The sequence below is a fragment of the Sinohyriopsis cumingii genome, chromosome 12, assembly GCF_028554795.1.
Source record: "Sinohyriopsis cumingii isolate HCF-2022 chromosome 12, ASM2855479v2, whole genome shotgun sequence".
NCBI lineage: Eukaryota > Metazoa > Mollusca > Bivalvia > Unionida > Unionidae > Sinohyriopsis > Sinohyriopsis cumingii.
Window position 1 is genome coordinate 118,188,393 of NC_142972.1, and position 19,654 is coordinate 118,208,046.

A 19,654-nucleotide genomic window follows, 5' to 3' on the forward strand; every position below is an offset into this window, starting at 1 on the left:
TAGATCCAATTTTTCTGATACATATTTTTATAGTATCCACATACAGACAGAGGTTCATTTTGACCAAAATTATTTTGTGCAAGCATACCGAGACTGATGACAACATAAATATATAGTTCCTGCACAGCCTGGCTTAATATTTTCTTCTTTCTCTTAACTGTCTTTCTTTTAAAGTAAATAATTCATTAAAGTAGCGCTGAATTAGTTATTTCTAAGTTTCTTCCTTTAAGGATCAAGTCACTCATGTTATCAATCCAACCCAAAAGTACATTACACAGCAGCCGGCAGTGGCTATGCAATCTAATTCAACTGATAACTGGAGACACTTCAAACTTTCTCACAGCAAAATTTATTTATACTGAAATAAATTGCCATCTGAAACAAATAACGCCATCTGGCAATCACTAGAAAATAAAATATGTATCACATTCTATGAAGAAAATAGAAGACTGAAAATACACTCAATCAAAAATATTTTCCTTTAATTTTGCATTTCCAAAGTGATGTATATTTTTTTTTTTCATAATAGTGTGCAATGATATTATCTAAAATGACTCCTGAATGACACTAAGCTGGGAACTGGCCGCTATTTTTGTCAAATAATGCACATTTAGTGCATTTTACTCTAACTGTATGTGTCTCTTGGACTCCCATTCTGTATATTTTATGCATCCATACAAACAATACATATATTTGTAATGCCAATTCAAGTGTGTAATAGAGAACCCTGGAAACACATTTTTTTTTATCCACAAAAACTATTGCAAATTACAAATATTTAGCAAACATAATTTTTTAAAAATATAAAAGCAAAACTATTTTTCGACAAAAATGAAAAGAAACAATATTATGGAACAGTTTCTGGCTTAAGTTGTATAAGTGGCAAAATGAACAGATATTGTCTCCCTTGAAGTCACTGCAACGAATAGATGTTAATTTCACATATGTATTGATGCTGGAATATTATGATTTATTGGATACTGTCTCCCTTGAAGTCATTGCTTGTACATGTATTTTGCAGCTAAAGCTTGAATATGAGGTGATTAACTCTGAACTTAATTTAAGTTAGACCTAATAATCTTCATGTAGATTTTGAAACATGAATGCAGACTTTATTGACAAACTCACTGTGCCTTTCCATTTCTAATGAACGCAATATTCTAAATAGATAAACTTACGGTGGGGACAGACAACGTGCTGGATGCATTCCCTTCTATGACATAATTACACGTCTTCAGTAGAAAGTTTTTATAGCCTTGAGGGGCCTTTGGGTAGATAATTGAGAGAGCTTGTCTCCTCAACATTATCTGCAAAAGAGAAAAACTGAATATAATTAACCATATATGAACCAAGGCTTAAGTAAATAACTTGAATTCAATTATTTTTGTTGTTTACAGCTTCCCTTGGACTGTAATTATGGATGAGAGAAGGGCTCCTTTTGTTTCCATTGAGAGATCATTGTTCATTGATCTTGTAATTCCTGGATTGTAGCAATGATAACATCAAAATATACACCCAATGAAAAAAATTAATTCACACATTAAAATCTTTCTGAAAGTTAAATTATTGTTAATGCCTATTTTGATCCAGTAATTTGGCTGGTTGCTCTTAACGGCACTACCAACACATTATTGGCAATGTCATACTAAGAAAAAGGGACTTGCTCAAGGGCATACCGAGGCAACCAACCTGGCCTGGCTTGGGCAGGTAGAGAGCCAGTGACTTTGTGGACTACAAGTCTCATGCTTTGCCCAACAAGCGACCATGCCTCCTACTGTAATTTGATAATCTACAATTCGGTAAAATTTTGAAAGTGAAAATTGTATTTGAGAAATACATGGCAGCAAGGGAATCCCTGAAAGTTTTTACATATTTGCCACTGTCAACAACAAATAAAACTTCTGTCCAGTGCAGGAAGCAATATGCTATGCTGAAACTGATTTATTTACAACAATCCTTTATAACAAATACTGAGCAGAGAAAATTCCTTACACGCTGACAACATGCAACTGCTGTTGAAGATGTCATGCGATACATTTTAAGTCATGGTTAAACAAACCTAACTGCAGGTGTGCAAGTAATTTCAAAGAAGAGGCCCAGCCGGAGATAACTCACATGGCTAACATCTGCCTGGTACGCAAATGCCACGGTCAAAATATCTGGGTCAGTAGGATGCTTTCTATAGATAGCTCTTTCAATGCTGTTAATTGCAAATGTTATGACATAAGTTTTTCAAAGTTTCTAAAAATTTTGTATCTTTTTTGATCTATCAGTAACAGAACAGCTAAACTAAATTTGCAAAATTTTGTACCTCTATTGCTCAGAGAAAGCAATTCATGCACGTCATTTTTTTTGTGGTTTATGTAACTGATTAAATTGTTGCATTTTACATATAGGGGCTCGTCTTATTCTTTCTACATCTTTCCTCAGTTCTCTGTTATTCCATCCTTTAATTTTATATTTTACTTTATTAAATCCGGGCAAGAAAACCATGGTCGATCATCTCCTAGGTAACAATAGAAGAAAGAAAAAAACCAGTCCTCTACCACCAATACCACAGGTCATTTACAGGTGTACTTAGATTTAGATGATATAGTTCAGTACTTTTAACCCTGCTTGATGGGGAAGGGGTGGTCAAACAAAATAGGATGGCTCTGAAACAGGGAAATTTGGTATTTATTTTAAGTCTTCTACATAGCTAATTTGTATTAGTGAAAACCCCATATACTACTCTAGGAATGCATGATTATGAACTTCATGCTCATTTATAAAAAAATTCACATAGGAAAATCAACAAAATTACTCATTAAATTTTGAAGTTTAACCTTCAGTTCTTCACTAAATGCCTTTTATTTCCAGAAGATTCATACCCTTTATTTCAAATGGATGCATCTGCCCCTTCAAATTTCAGTTTCAGAATAGACCTCTGCAAACAGTAAGACATGTTTTCCCCATTCAAGATATATCCAGCAATTTTTAGAAATAACAAATATTTCTTTCCAAATACCCCCAAAAACTTATGTCCTAAAAAATAAATGAATCAACATGTAATTATGAGATAAGCAAAGATGCAAAATGTCACTTGTGGCTAAAAAAAGAAAAAGAGACGTCAGCAAAATAAAATAAGAAGAAAAACATATAAGAGTCTAACCTGTTTTCTTATTGAGAGATAAAGTTCAAATGGGTTTGGCGGTTTCTCTATAACAACAGGAGGGTAGGATGTATTTACAGCTTCTGCAGCTGTCGATGAGGTTGGATCAGATTTTGGCCGCAATTTTCTCTTTCTTGGGTGAATATTGATTTCCTCTTCATCCACTGCTGATCTTGTAACTCGGCTAGTGGGTTGTTCCAAGGTCTGGTCACTTCCTCCTGAAAATTTATACAAAGTCAGTGTGTGAAGATGCACAAACATATCACATGGGTATGTTCATATTACAGAGTATGCAACAGAGTTACAGTCCTGAGTGACTGAGGAGAACTATATTTGTGTCCCAGTCAGTGAATAGGAGGAGTATCATTAGTAGTTTTTATCTTAGCATAATAGTGGCTACATAGTGTCAAAAAAAGCAAACTTAAAAAAATAAAAAATTATTTGCACAAAATATTAGAACAACATCCAAGTCAAGGAGCCTACACAATTAGGTCTGAAAACTCAAAAGAGGACAGATATGTGTAAAAACCTTCATTTTCTTCATGATGAATATCGATTAGATTGTAGCTGTTTGCCACAATTATAAAATGGGGCTGTAACTGAGATAATACAATCACCACAATAACAGATACAATTAATGTACCCACTAATGCTACAGTAAGAGCCGCAATACCTCATCTGGAAGAGTGTCAGACCTATAACTGAAGCGTCACAGGTTCTAAAAATACACAAAGCCAACCTGTGTAAGTTGCCCTAGGAAAGGCACTCAACTCCCATTTCCCAGTACAATATATCAAACAGTGAGTTAAAAGTGCTATTGAAACCCACAAAAACCATTTTTTTATTAAAAAAACTGACAATATAAGACAATGACCCTGAAATAAATGATAGGTGAAACAGGTTTGACATTTTACTGCCTAATAACAGATGCCTTGAAGCTTGATTTGTTTTGACGAGAAAAGTGGAGAAAATTTTTAAAGAATATTTTGCATAGTTGCCAGTCCATAATGACAATGTTTCACAGCTTAGAGTCTCTTTGTTTTAGTAAACTATACTTACTTTGATGCCTTTTTCCTGGCCAAAGTAAAACCAAACACAATAAAGTGATTCTATTTTTCAAAATTCACTGGTCACCATTTCAGATGCATGAGTGATGGTAGCCAAGAAATACCAAATTTAGTTGAATCACGAGTTAATTTTCTTTAACGACACAAGACATATTTGCTACATTAAAAAGAAACCTATTAGCCCAAAGTTCAACCAATTAGGACTTTTCTTAGCTACCACTGCTCTGCATCCATTGCTGTGCCCATCATACAAATCGGCACTGTAGAGTTATTGCTGGGTTGGGTATATGGAAGAGGCCTGATGCATTCTCCTGTTGGCTTGGGTATGTAGAATAGGCCTGATGCATTCTCCTGTTGGCTTGGGTATGCAGAATAGGCCTGATGCATTCTCCTGTTGGCTTGGGTATGCAGAATAGGCCTGATGCATTCTCCTGTTGGTTTGAGTATGTAGAATAGGCCTGATGCATTCTCCTGTTGGCTTGGGTATGCAGAATAGGCCTGATGCATTCTCCTGTTGGTTTGGGTATGTAGAATAGGCCTGATGCATTCTCCTGTTGGTTTGGGTATGTAGAATAGGCCAGATACATTTTCTGCTTGCTATGACAGGCAACTAATGGAGGCAACCTTTTTGATTTGGATACGTCACATGATGATGTTCAACTGAGAAGGTCTTGGAGTTTTTAACCGAGTACTGTTTGTATAAAAATACTTACGTATTTTATTGACTCTACCACTTTCTGCCTTTTATTTTTGTTTTGTAATTTGTTCAGGGTAACTAACCTTATTCAGCTAAATACTGCCAGGCTTGTACTAATATACTGTTAAACCCTACATATACATTGACAACAATATTGTTCACTCAAAAAACAGAACAGTGATACTTCAAACATCAAAGGTCATAATGAATACATCTGACAGATCAACAGTTCAAGTCAATGAAGCTTAATATATATATATATATATATATATATATATATATATATATATATATATATATATATATATATATATATATATATTCTCCAGGATTAGAAACAACACAATTTCCAACAATGCTCAATATCTAAGCCAGCCATGTTTGAATCAACAAGATTCTGAAATAGCTGGACAATGTAATTTTACTATTTTTTATTGGGTACAAATTTTCATGGATTTCATGGTCAGTGCAAATCACAAGTTAGAAGGACCTCTTGTCCACTTCATGAATTTAAGTACCAATGAATATGTAATTGTTAGCAAAACAAAGTCGATTGTCATCTAGCCTGAGTAATGCATTGGGTAACAAGGGAATGGAAGCTATGATCAAAGGATGAGTGCAAAATTGGAAGATATCCTGCTTTCCCTGACAAAAGCATAGGAAATTCATGTGGCTTGAGAAGAAAGAGGTGCTAAGATAAGCATCCTCGAAATTTATGGAGACTGCCCAGTCATTTGGCCGGATGGCATGCCTGAGGTGGTTTTCTGGTCCTGGAACCATCCCTTGTGTGGAAAGGACCCATGCATTGTCTCCGAGGTCTGAGCAAGCCTTACAAATAAAAAGGCTTAATTTGGTACCAACTCGAATGTTGGGAAGATGATGGGGTGAGAGAGATGCCAGGGAAGGGTGTAATTTCCTAGGGATGATTATCTCCTTCCTTAGGTAAGAGGAAGGGTTCCATAAATTACCTCACCTGGCCCTTCCAGCTAACTCTCCAGGCAGGCAGGCACCTACAATGAGACTGATTCCAGCTCTAATGGTTTCCCTATTTAAACTGTTTATGTGGGGAAGCCATGGACCTTTTTGGATGGGAAAATTTCTTCACCAGTTCAACTTAGATTAATACCATGGCCTGGAACTGACGATGTTCATCCCAAATCTTGTGAGACCAATGTATAGATCAGCCCTCTAAATAATGCCTCCACATCAAGAGGGGCAAGCCTTTTGTCTTTTGCCGTGTTCCAAGGCAGCATTCACACAGAGGTGAAGGAGCTCTGCAAGATTCCCACTGATATTGAGATTGCATTTTCTTTATATCTTGGCAATAACATCTCAAAATCTCTGCAATGCAGCCTGAGGCAATAATTCCTCCTTCAACATATTTAAAGAGGCAGCTGTAAAAAAGATCAGCATATGAGTCCATGTTAACTAACATCTGCACCTTTAGTTTCAAAGCCTTTTGAAATTCCTGCCTTAAAGGCACCAGCGTCCAAGGTGTGTGTGTGTGGTGAGCTTAAGGGGTCAAGCAGGTAAATACACATTGTGTAGCTACTGGCTGAAACCAGAGGCCAAAGCATAGAAGAGACAGACCACCCCTTCTACTGAACCAACTTGGACTGTGACCTGGAGAGGATCCTAAAGGTCTGGGACACAGATCTGGGGAAAGTCTTTGCTAAACCTCATTTACTGCCCTACCAAAAGTCTCAATTCATATCTCTTCCTCCTCCATCCTCTGTCTCAATGGTTCTTCTGGGAATTCATGTGTGTCCACAAAAAGCAAGAGCTTCGATCCAAGCTGCTTGGAAAAAGGTATTGGTCACAGAGATTCCCTCTCAGTACTGGAGATTGGGAGTGGCAGTCCACCTCTTCTTACCTCAATAGCATGGTTGAAGAAGGGGGCAAGTTCTTGGGCCTGCCTGGTCCATAGATCCATAGCCAAGTCATCTATGGTGTCATGGCCAGAAAGAGAGATATGGATGACTCACAACTGGCTAGTGGGAGTGAACAAGCTTGCTATAGGTTAAATGGGAATACCGAGGGGGGGTATCAACCCAATCCTTTCCCCTAGACTGGTCCTCAAAACTCAAAGTCCATTTCATATTGGGACTGAGTGGAAACAGGCAGAAACTGATTCATTCTTTCATCACCAATGGTCAAAATCCAGTACCCAGTCTCAAATCTGGTATTCATCACCTAGTGTACACTGTTTGGTGTTTATCACTTAGTGTTCAGATGCAGGAGCTCAGTGATCCATGATCTGTGACCCATGGCTGAAAATGGAAGAGCAGTACCATATACCATACCTGGTTGTAAGTGCCCAGCAACCTGGTACTTGTTGCCAAGTGATGAATATGAACAAAGTGAATGTCACCTGGGATGAATCCTGGTGCCTAGTGAAGGTTGACAGCCCTCTGATGGATGATTGTAGATCTTGTTGGGGAGTATCTGACCAATGAGATTTCTTTGAATTAAATCCAGGTCTACTTGCCAGGACCATGTTTCCCTTATGTCAGGAAAACAGGGTCCACTACTTGGGACTGGTAACTTGGGATATGACACTTGCCTACCAAGAGTCATGGTTAGTCCCCTATTGGAAGTTGGCAACATCCTTATCCTGGGCATCTCTTTTACAGAAGCTAGCAACTTCCCAACATAATGAAGTGCCACAGACTCATTCTGGGAATGTTGCTCTCTTGAGATGAAAGCGAAGCAACAAAACCCTTCTTCTGGCACTATAAGCCTGGTGCCTTTTCCTAAACACTGCTGACCACAAGCAACAAATGGGGCATACCCATACCATGCACATTAAACAGGTGGGGCGTGATACTACCTCTAGGCCCATTTTTACATCTTGAGGCATTGCTAATGGTAAAAAGGTATATAAGAAATAAAACAATGGTCCAGAACAATAAATGTGCTGCATATTGATAAGATTCACAATACACAGTTGACAATACAATACGTTATTGATATACATATCAACATAACTGATCAAAGGGTGAAAGAAATGAATAATGGCAATCTAACTGGCATACTATTTATAAATTTTAAGAAAGCCTTGATCTAGTTTCTCATGACATTCTCGCAAGTAAGCTGCACTGTTAAAGATTTCATGACCCTACTAAAAAAATATATCTCTATGGAAAATTTCCACTCTATCCCTTAGTATATAAGGCAGAGTGTTCCATATGGCTCAGACACAGGTCTCCTCTTCTTTCTTTCGTTTAGTCCCAGAAAAAAATATGTGTATTTCCTATTGAAATAGTTTTAAAATTAAGGTAGGCGGGTCATTTTGTCTTTAAAATATCATATATATATTTAATTAGATTTTTTTCTCCATGGGTGGGGAGTGCTTGGGTCAGCAATGAGAAACAGGGAAAGTTGGCTGACCATAACGACACAGTTATTGGGTTTCGCATTATGAATAATCTCCCACTCTGTACTCAATATATAAATACTGACATGACTGCAGATGAAGCAACAGTTTCTTCATCAAGGACCAATGTCTATATGCAAATGATTCTTCACAATATCAAGACAAGTCACAAGGGAAAAATGTATTTGCAAACTATAAACTAGTTACATGTATATGCTAAGCATTTTGGAATACCACTTCAATTCAAATATATTGTCTGTGGTATCCCTTTGTTTTTCTCAGGACTTATGACCTGTGATTACTTCAAATAAATAAAACATCTGATGTGATACTGTGATATCATTTATTTTCTGCCTCAATTTCTTGGGTACACAAGTCCATGATTTTGCCTGCCTGAATTCGCATATTTTAAGATAACAAATTTCATGAAGAATGTTGCTAATCAGGATTTTACCCTGGAATGCAAACTAAGTTCAGACTTTACCAGTGTATCCCCTAGGGGTGCAAGACATAGTAAAAAATCTCCTTGGTGTTAAAATTGGGGGTCAGACTGTGTAAAAAAAAAAAAAATTTGGTATCAAAACTAGGGGTCGAATTAAAAATGCAGGGGCCTCTGAAACACAAATAAGGGTAAAGGGAAACACTGCTTTACATCAAATTAGGAGTAGTCAAAACAAAATAAGATTGCAATAAGTGAATCTAAGACAAACATTGTGCTTCCGGGAACATTAAAAAAATATTTGTGCAACTTAAAAAACAAACGAAAGAAAGAAACATCACTGTACATTAATAATAAGGCAGTTGAAAATGTAAATAATGAGAAGCTGTTAGGAGTATACTTGACAGAAGTCTTAGTGGGAAAAACAAGTAGAGAATGTCTGTAGGAACCAATCTTTGCTAGCCAAGGTTCCAATATGATAACCCTATCTACACCTTTTCCGATTGAACAGATATTTTAGTGCTTTGCCCTAGCGACATCTATTGGATTTCATGAGTTGCCTCCCTTAGTATGTAATGCCAACTAACCAACAGCATGTGTAACAGTGCGGCATTGTATATCAGCTGAAAATGGAGGCAATTGACTTAAAAAGAAAGTTTGAAAGTTTAATTCTTTATTTACAACCACTGTTGTGCAGTTTCACTCCTGCTGAGTGATATCGTATCAGTTACTGAGACTAATGAGGCTGGTTCCTAGGCTGAATACAAGAGCATCATCAAGGCTGACTACAGAAACTGACAATAAAAACATGGTTACATTTATATTCATTATTTCATTAGTTTTTGCTGGATTTCAGTGAAATAAAAAAACAGCTTACTTTGCATAGTGTCTGTTATTCATATATTTCCACTTTATATACTCCTACATCCCATCATACAAGAAATCCCAGTCATGTAAACTGTTTTGAATCCCACAAAATAAATCCAATGTTTACAAATGTACATAAAAAAACATAAATGAAATCCACTCTAATTACAAAGTTGAGAGTGGTGCTTCTCAAAACAGTCATTATCCACAAATAAATGACGATGTATATTCCAAGATATTCCCACATCTCCATTATGCTGGTTTCATACCATTTCAGGTCTTGCTTTTAGTCCCCCATTTTACTGGCATAATTGTTTGTTTCTTTCACAAGCTTTTTCACCAGACAGTCAGGAAAGAACCTTGAGAAAAAAATCTCATTGCTTTGTGGTCCAAGCTTGATTGCTGAACCAACATGAGAATTAAAATCATTGATGTCGAACATGGCGAGGTTATCACTCCATTGTGCAAGTGGGACTATGTCCTCCTTGTCATCTGATTAAAAATCACTTACATCTGGTGTTGAAATAGGACTAACATCAATAATGATCTATTTTCTAAGAATCATCCATTAAACTCTTCGATGTCACTTGCACTGAACCCTTCAAAGTTACTCATATCTGAATCGGAATCCATGTTTGTTTATCTCAATTACACGTGTTCCGTAAATCGCAGGAAAGCCCTTCCAATGTATTTAAATTTAGCCTCTCAACTTTCAAACTTGTGCCAAAATGTTGAGTAAATAGTCCTCACATTGGTTATGATAATCAAAAATACGTAAACTTCTGTACTTTCAACCAATCATAGTTTAGTTAACATAGCTGATGTGTCTGCATAGATGCGACACTGGAGTTTCGAGTACTGCTGAACGATACGCACGTAAGTGACAATGGGTTAGTAAACGAGGTTTATCAACACTGCATATATGCGTCAATGGGGTTTAGGAGCTATTTCCAGGTGACGCTTAGATGTGACAGTCGTAGCTAAAGGGTTAACATCAGAAGCCATTTCTGGTGTATTTGAGCCAAAGGTATTTGTACAAACATGGACCGCTAGTGGAAACTGCTTATCGATCAGTCCATTCAAGTTGTGTGCTCCACTTGTCTTGGTCATGAAGGAACAGTGTTCAAATTTGAACAACTTAATTTTGATTGGATACAGTGGCTTGCTGCCACATCCAATGAAATTCACAGAAATATCTGCTCAATATGCCAAGGTGTAGATAGGGTTATCATATCGGAACCTTGGCTAGCAAAGATGTTAGGTCTTTCACGTCTAAAATTTTATTGCTTAGTAGAACAAAAGTGTACCTGACAAAGAACTCCAAAATTCTTTACAATAATGCTTATATACTTCCAATGACTGACTATTGTTCAACAATACGGGAAAACATGAGCTTCACAAATGAGCAACTTGGTTGAATCTTGATGTCTCTTCTCCACTGATGCATCATTATCAGACTTGGTAGCAGAATTAAAATGGTTATAAATAGATAAGATTTTCTGAAAGCTTTTCTGCATTTTAGACTGCAGCTTCAAATGTAATGTCCCAGCAATTATGATATAAAATGTTTTCTCCCTATATACTAAGATCAAATTTTAACAACAATATAGAATTACCAATACCTTGCACTGGCAGGGGTGACGGGCAAAACTAACTGAACTGAAAACCTTGCATTAGATAATTCAAAGGAGGGTGGAAGTATTCAGGGGCTAAAATAAGAAACTCAGTTCCAGCTTACATGCTTACATTTGACCTGTTGATTCAGTTCAATCCTTTACAAAAATGTACATGAATGAGGATTTCAAAATACCAGTTCATGTTTGAGTCCTTAGATATATCAAAGTGTTACTCTTCAAATCTGTCACCTGCTTGTTTTGTATTTTTTATATTAGCATATTTATAAACATTTGTATAAAATGCCTTATAAATATAAATATATATATATATATATATATATATATATATGTATGTGTATATATATATATATATATATATATGTATGTGTATATATATATATATATATATATATATATATATATATATATATATATATATATATATATAAAAACTTAGTGTATGAACATCTCTCTACTTTTGTACCTAATATTTTATGACAGAACATAATACTGATGTAAGTTTACTTACTACATGCCAAATTTTTGCCAAATAGCCTGAAGGTATATCTATAAAGCAGAGTGATCACTAACTGATATGTATACATAAACTCAGTGTATGAACATCTCTCTACTTTTGTACCTAATATTTTATGACGGAGCATAATATGATGTAAGTTTACTACATGCCAAATAGCCTGAAGGTATATCTATAAAGCAGAGTGATCACTAACTGATATGTATATATAAAGATCTTGCTGAACTCATTTCAAAACAGTTATTGGACAGATGAAACAAAAATGTATATATGCATTTAAATCCTGCTACTTTTCATAATGTATGACACTGTTTCCTTGTAAATAGCTATTTTCATGAGAGAGAGGGAGAAAGATAGAAAAAACTTGCAAGTGTATATATATATATATATATATATATATATATATATATATATATATATATATATATATAGTAGAGGGTCTCAAAGAAAATTAATGGTATTTAACAGAGTTACCCTCATGAAATATAGACATTATTGTTATTAGTAGTAGTAGTAGTAGTAGTAGTAGTATTACTTGATGGTCTTTCCATCTTTAGAAGGTCTGTGGTAGGTGGTGCCCTTTTATGTGTGTTGATATGCTGGTTGTATTTGCAGTATGTAGATTACAGACAGACAGGTTTAGTTTCTATTTATATACAATTCTCATCCATGGCAAGACAACAACAATACTTTCGAACAGATTACCAGTTAATTGTCAATCAAAGAGTTTTAATTAAACCTTTTAGGTCATTTCTATCAGACTGTCCTTGTTTATCATTGCTGACCTTAGCACCCCCACCCCCAGGTAAAAAGTTTGCAATTTTTCCGCACAAAATTGATCTGTGCATCTAACTGAGCCGATTTTGTCCAGTACTTAAAGCACTTAGCAAAGTACTTCATTATACATAGGGGAACACATTTGGAATGTCTCCTTTATGCTGAACATGCATGTGGGATAAGATAATTAGCATGGAATCACTTAGCAAAGTACTTCATTATACATAGGGGAACACATTTGGAATGTCTCCTTTATGCTGAACATGCATGTGGGATAAGATAATTAGCATGGAATCACTTAGCAAAGTACTTCATTATACATACGGGAACACATTTGGAATGTCTCCTTTATGCTGAACATGCATGTGGGATAAGATAATTAGCATGGAATCACTTAGCAAAGTACTTCATTATACATAGGGAACACATCTGGAATGTCTCCTTTATGCTGAACATGCATGTGGGATAAGAAAATTAGCATGGAATCACTTAGCAAAGTACTTCATTATACACAGGGGAACACATCTGGAATGTCTCCTTTATGCTGAACATGCATGTGGGATAAAATAATTAGCATGGAATCACTTAGCAAAGTACTTCATTATACATAAGGGAACACATTTGGAATGTCTCCTTTATGTTGAACATGCATGTGGGATAAGATAATAGCATGGAATCACTTAGCAAAGTACTTCATTATACATAGGGGAACACATTTGGAATGTCTCCTTTATGCTGAACATGCATGTGGGATAAGATAATTAGCATGGAATCCGTGAGAACAGGGACATTATGAACCATGTCACCTTGTGTTATTTGTAGAAGATGAGGGGGGTTGGTCAATAGTTTTTTAAAATATTATTATTGATAAAAATGAGTGGCTGTGCCCGTGACATTTGTCTCAAATGAATTTTTAATTTAAAGAATAAAAAGGGTAAACAACAAATAGTTATTCATGACTGCTGAATATAAAGTATCCTCTATATGATAAATATTGTTTTGTATTGATTCTCCATCTCTTGTATTGATATGTGTACCTGTATGGCAAAAGTACCGATGCATCAATATATCAATGAATTGTTTCATCCCATGTATTCAAAGCTGTCAAAATTAACGAAACGAGGCAGAGACACACCAAACTAAAGCATGGACTGGGGAGAAAATAACCAATACAAAACAGAATATGATAGATAGAACTGAAAAAAGACAAATAATCAAGTGATGACCTCCCACAAGGTATGTGTAAAAATGCACCATGTCCAAAGATATAAAGGGCATTATTTCGATTACTGGAAGTGGACTGAGCCATCAAACTGAAGGGATGACTTAAAAAAAAATAATGTGGGACCCTCCCCCCATTTCAAGAATTGAAAACTTTTACCACATAATATATTTACAAATATTTAATTCTTATATTTTTTAGCTTTCTATTCCTCATCACTGTTTGTTTTGTTGCAATTATGTTCATATGTCCCTTTACAGCTAGTTAAAATTTTCCTATTATACGGGTCTGTGTATAGCATAAACCAAAATTACTTATTGTTATATTCATTTGTTCTTGTTTTGCAGAGAAGTTGCCTTCTCAAATAGCAGTGTTAGTAGAATGCTTGGCATGAAAAACAGGTCTTTTGTAACAAGTATAACAACAAATTTATCTGTTATACATCTAGCATAAAAGAAATTTAGGCTGCCTTGTAATAATTTTGCTCGTTACAGGTGATACTGGAATACAAGTACTCTATGATCGTATGACATTGCTTGTTTGATATCAAGTAAAAGGTCTGTTTTGTTATTGTTTTTCTACTGGAATCTTTCCAGCATAAGTACTAAGCCAATACAAATCAGCAAACTAGGGATCTATGATTTTTAGGCCTAATTACCTCCACAATTAACTTCACCTTGCATTGGTTTTATGACATTTTTTCTACCCCCTTTTGTTTTAATACAAAACAATAATGATCAAAGCAATGCAAAGCATCGTCTTTATGTCAATTTTCCTTTCAAACAGGAACATACATTGTTTTATGGAATTCCTGCTGAAAATTCACATGATCCTTGAAAATATGAAAAAAAAAAATCAATTTTTATTGTCCTACCTGGGCATATCCAGGTCCAATACTACTAAAATTAATAAGTTTATCCAATATAAATCATACAGACATGCAAAAAGAGGAATTCTGGTATGGAAACTGTTGCAATTTATTTTACTGTAAAATATATTTGAGGCTGCTATTATAAAACATGTGTGAAGAAGCAAAATATTAGTTATACTATTTTTATTAACCTTTAATGTATTTCATCAATAATATAATACGCAAAACAGCAATTTGAAGTAACTGATTTAAACTCTGTATGCTCGTTTTTCCCTATATTAACCAACTTCACCCATTTCTGACTTGAGAGCTAATTTTGCTGAATTATTACAAGACCAGCGTAGACCCAACCATGTTGTCATTAACACATTAACCCTTAGTGACGAGTTTACATGGCAGGAGGTAGTAGCCTACTGCCAAGCTTTGTAACGTCAAGGTCATGTATGACATACTAAAGTGGGTGGTATTATAGAAAGGTAGACAGATGTAGCTCTACAATGATACCAAATAATCTGGAATTTTAGTTGCACTACAAAATACAGAGGGAAAAACCTCATTTTCTGGACCCAATTTTTTTTCCACCAAAATTTTGCCCGTGGTCAGAATCTGATTTTGTGTCTGGATTTTAGACTTTTTGGTCTCAGATCTAAGGCAGACCGGTACGAACTGCAAACAGACAGATGAACCTTTGCAAAAAGCAGGATAAGATGGGCATTTGGAATAAAGAGTGGTCTCGATACGACAATAATGGGCACATTAAGCAAAAACAAAAAAAGCTCCAACTTTTACCCTTCTGCTCATGTGTCAGCCAAACAGCCAATGAAAAACGATGTTTCTAACACAACTAGGCATTATGTTATTTGAAGATCACTTGGAAGTTAATGCATTAAAATGTATTCAGAAATAACTTTCAAAATGTGTTTCCTACTCAAATTTCAGGCGAAAACAACAAAAACCTCCAGGGGTTAATGTGTTAAATGCGCTTGAAAGCAATCTCCGAGTATTGTATGATGACTTAAAGTAAGGAAAAAGGTAAAATTAAGTTTCTGATAAAGTAACACATTAAGGATAGGAACAAGTTTAGGGAAACGTTCTGAAAATCAAAATTGTGATATTTCAAAATCAAGTTTATTCAGCTGCCAGCTGGTAACCTTACTTGAATTTCAGATGAAAATGACAAAATCCTCCAGGGGTTAATGTGTTAAATGGTCATAAACTGGAAAAATACGAACAAAATGGAATTCATTGTCTACCAAATAAAAATAATTTTTCCAGAATAATTCACAATATCTACTATTTCTCTCAATCCTGCTATCCCTTTACCTCATATAGTGTATGGCTTTTTAGCCCTCCGATACACATGTAGCTAAGTTACCAAATGCAGTGCGCTATAAATAGAACACCTGTTACCTATTCGACTCCATACACTTAGGCCTGCCTGTTAACTGTTAGCAGTGTAGTGTATGTTACGTTTAACAGCAATTTTAACCATTTTACATTTTTGGTACACATCTACTGTATTATGTATGGAAAAATTTAAGAATAAAGTCCAATCGTTATAGCTGTGTAATTATTTTTCACGGAAGAATTTTTTATGTGCTTTACAATCTTGAGAGAACTTGTTCACCGTCAAGTCAGTGAAGTCACGTGACCAACTGTAGCTGCCATTTCTCATACTCGAAATTTACAAGTTCTTTGTCTGCGTCTACTTCACTAACTCATCTGAATTTGATAATTTTTAAAAAAACTAATTACTGCTACATCAATATCATAGCCTTTACCCAAGTTATTGAAGCTTTCATAGTTGTGATTCTAATCATGAAAAGTACTGAACGAAATTTACACAAGGTGACAAACTTGAGCAGTTTAAAATCTGCATCCTCATCGATTCTGCACCAATACAATGTATCCTGTTGGCACATTCAGTCACTAATTAAACAGCGCATCAGAAAAACAGACATTCCAAATCTGTTCTATAATTTAAGCAGAGATACTCCGGAAGGAGCTCCCTCTTGTCACCAAAATAGGTTGAAGTTGAAAAAAAAAATGGAGGGGCTGAAGGAAATGGCTATGATTCAATATTTATCTAACACTTCAACATTCATCTCTCTTTCTTCCTCCTCCACTCTGTTTAAGCTCCACTGCAATCAAAATTTAAATCGTCATCTGAACATGAACCATGGTGGGAATCAGACACTGTGGACTTTCTAGGTAGCCTATATCTTGAACACGCATTTGTAAAACTTCCTTGACGCAAGGTTCAAATTATGACATACTGCTTGTTCCAGGGCACAATGTGCCAATCAAATTTAGTTTAAAAAAACATTCATGTCAAGCTGAAGAACACTGATGTGTAAACAGCTGCCTACCTGATAACCAATGTCACGACAAGTGCTACAGTACCTGTAATGGCAGGACTTATGCCATGACAAACACTTTAAGGGTGAATGGTTAAATAAAACTGTATACTGTACTTAAGAATATTTTCAAATATGCGATTTCAAATTATTTTGTGCGAGTTCTCATGCATCACTGCTCTCTGTGAAAAAAATCTTAGACTAAATATAGCAATCAACTTTATTAATAGCAATTTACACTATTACAATCATGTTTGGTGACGACTGGATACCATGTCTGCTACCACCAAAAATCTGATGTTTGAATGTACAATAAAGAAATTAAAGAATGAAATTCTTTACAAGTTGTTTATAGATGTTATGTTCTGAAGTTTGTCAGATACAACTGCTAAGTGACATTTCTATTTTGCATCACACCTACACCACCCTAACAGGTATATCAAATTCATTTTGACAGCATGAAAATCTAGTCATTCATCTGCATATGAATACAAATATGCCAACCAAACTACCTAAAGTGGTTTTTGATTAAATGTGCAAACAATATTTTTGAAGAAATAAAAATGTCAAAATCCAAAAAGTTCCAAAACAATTTTTTTAAAATTTCAAACATTACTGTAATGGCCTGCAAAGCTAAATAGATCATCTATATACAGATACAAATATTCAAGTCAAATATCATCTGTCTACATTAATTGGATAGTTTTTGCCATCTTGATAACAACCTTCTCAGGACATAAAGGATTAAATCAAGCAGCGGGGACATAAAAGCATATATAAACTCAAGAGGTGAAACAGCAACGTAAATAAAGACATACCAATTCCAGTTTTCTCTTTGTTGTCCTGTTTTTGTAATGGAGGTTGTTTCTGTTGTTGCTGCTGGTGCTGTTGATGAAGGTGAGATCGAACAGAACTCCTTAATACTCTCTGAGTGGGCTCCTCCTTTTTAGATTCCTGTTTTTCCTTATCTTTATCACTATCTTTTGATTTAACACTACTTGCATCCTTCTCTGTCCGTTCCCCATCAATCAAAAACATATGGTCCCCAGAATCTACCCGTGATGTTGTTGTTGTAATGTTAACAGTCCCCAGCTCCTCATCCTCCTTTTCCTGTTCCTGTTCATTGTGGGAAGGTCTATCAATTGCCATTGGAACAGTGTAAGGACTATAGGTGTGAGGAATCCGAAGAAAATGCAATTCTGAATCTGTTGTAAATTCTACCTTAGATAATCCTTCTTGTTCCCTTGTGGTTTTCAACACATACGGTAAGGACTGTTTTGCTAATACTTTAGTTCCAACTGAGTCTGAATTTGTAGGAATTATTATTTTGAGAGGTGGTACTTTAGGAGAGGAAGGTCGGCTGCTTTTGCCAGAAGTACTTGCCTCAAACTTATCACAATGGGTGGACCTCCCTGGGGAGGAGGAAGCAGTCCTGACATTGTCCACTTTCCCTGAATACACACTACATTCCTCACTCTTTGGTGATGCTGCTGCAGATCTGAGTTCCCACCTCAAGCTTCCAACTGAGATTGAGGGGGCTGTTGAAGAAGAAAGTGCAAAAGAGGATGTGGTTATTGTGCTTACAGAGGAGGAAAATGGAAGAGAGGTCATACAGGAGGAGGCTGAGGAGGATAAGACCTCACAAGTTGAAACACTAGAACTATTTTTATGTGAAGTCACTGATGAGGAGGTAATGTTTGACACACTGACACCTGATTTATATAAGACTCCAGTAGAATTTGATCCTGAAGAAGTCAACGGTATTTGTAAGCAGTGTTGGCTACTGGACTCCACAGACACAGATGCTGCCTCTTTTAATCTAGAAGTGTGATGATTAACCTCTAACTGTGGAATGTGGGAAACGGATTCACCCAGTAAGCTTCCATATCGGTGTTTTACATATTCTTTTGACATATCTAATTCCTCTGAATCACCATGGTGTGGGGACCAAGATTGCGTTTCCAACGTCTTTTTCAAAGACAACTTATCAAATACACTATCACTATTCTTACCTGAAGAGTTCAAGAAATTTCCTGCCTCTTTGTTCACAAACAAACTAACTGAATTATATTCCTTCTCTGTCAATCCACTTGAATTTGTTTTCACTGTCACACTAGAATCCTCTCCAATAGAAATTTTAAACTTGTTACTAGAATAGCTGGTGTCCAGAAGAGGATCATATAAATCACTATCTATGCTAGAAACTGGACTATCCGCTGGTGACAGAATCTTGTCCTCTCCAACATCCATGGAAACCACACTGTATTTAGTATATTGTGGCTCTGATGAATCTTTTGCTTTTTGTGTTCCTTGACCGCCTAGGTCACGCTGGAATTTTAAACACAGTCTAGGTGAAGTAAGTTGCTGGCGGTTCTCCAAAGAAAGATTCAGTAATTTTTTGCTGTTAGGTGCTTTCTCTTTTTCCTTCTCTGATCTTGTTGAGCCTCCTGGGGAATTACTCATATCTGTAAGAATAAAAAATGTTTTACACATTCATAGTAAAATATGTGCATAATGATATTTTAAATTGGTCTTAATGAGTGGTCATTTTTATATATGGGTAAAAAAAAGCATTTATGTATTGTGAATTCAATATTATTTACGAGGTACCAATTTATGTAGATGCAATGGCCATTAAAAAGCAATTACTTAACGACTGAAGAAACAGCAATCCTTCTG

General features: G+C 35.7%; 1 protein-coding gene across 1 annotated transcript in view; it reads right to left on the reverse strand.

Moving 5' to 3' along the window:
* Nucleotides 1-19,654, reverse strand: part of LOC149787328 (uncharacterized) — a 147,997-nt gene that overhangs the window by 21,165 nt on the left and 107,178 nt on the right. The window contains exons 9-11 of the mRNA XM_089977870.1: nt 17,794-19,440; nt 3,152-3,369; nt 1,179-1,307 (exon numbers count right to left, since the gene is read on the reverse strand). Coding sequence (XP_089833996.1) covers nt 1,179-1,307; nt 3,152-3,369; nt 17,794-19,440 — 1,994 coding nt within the window. The remainder of the gene's footprint in view (nt 1-1,178; nt 1,308-3,151; nt 3,370-17,793; nt 19,441-19,654) is intronic.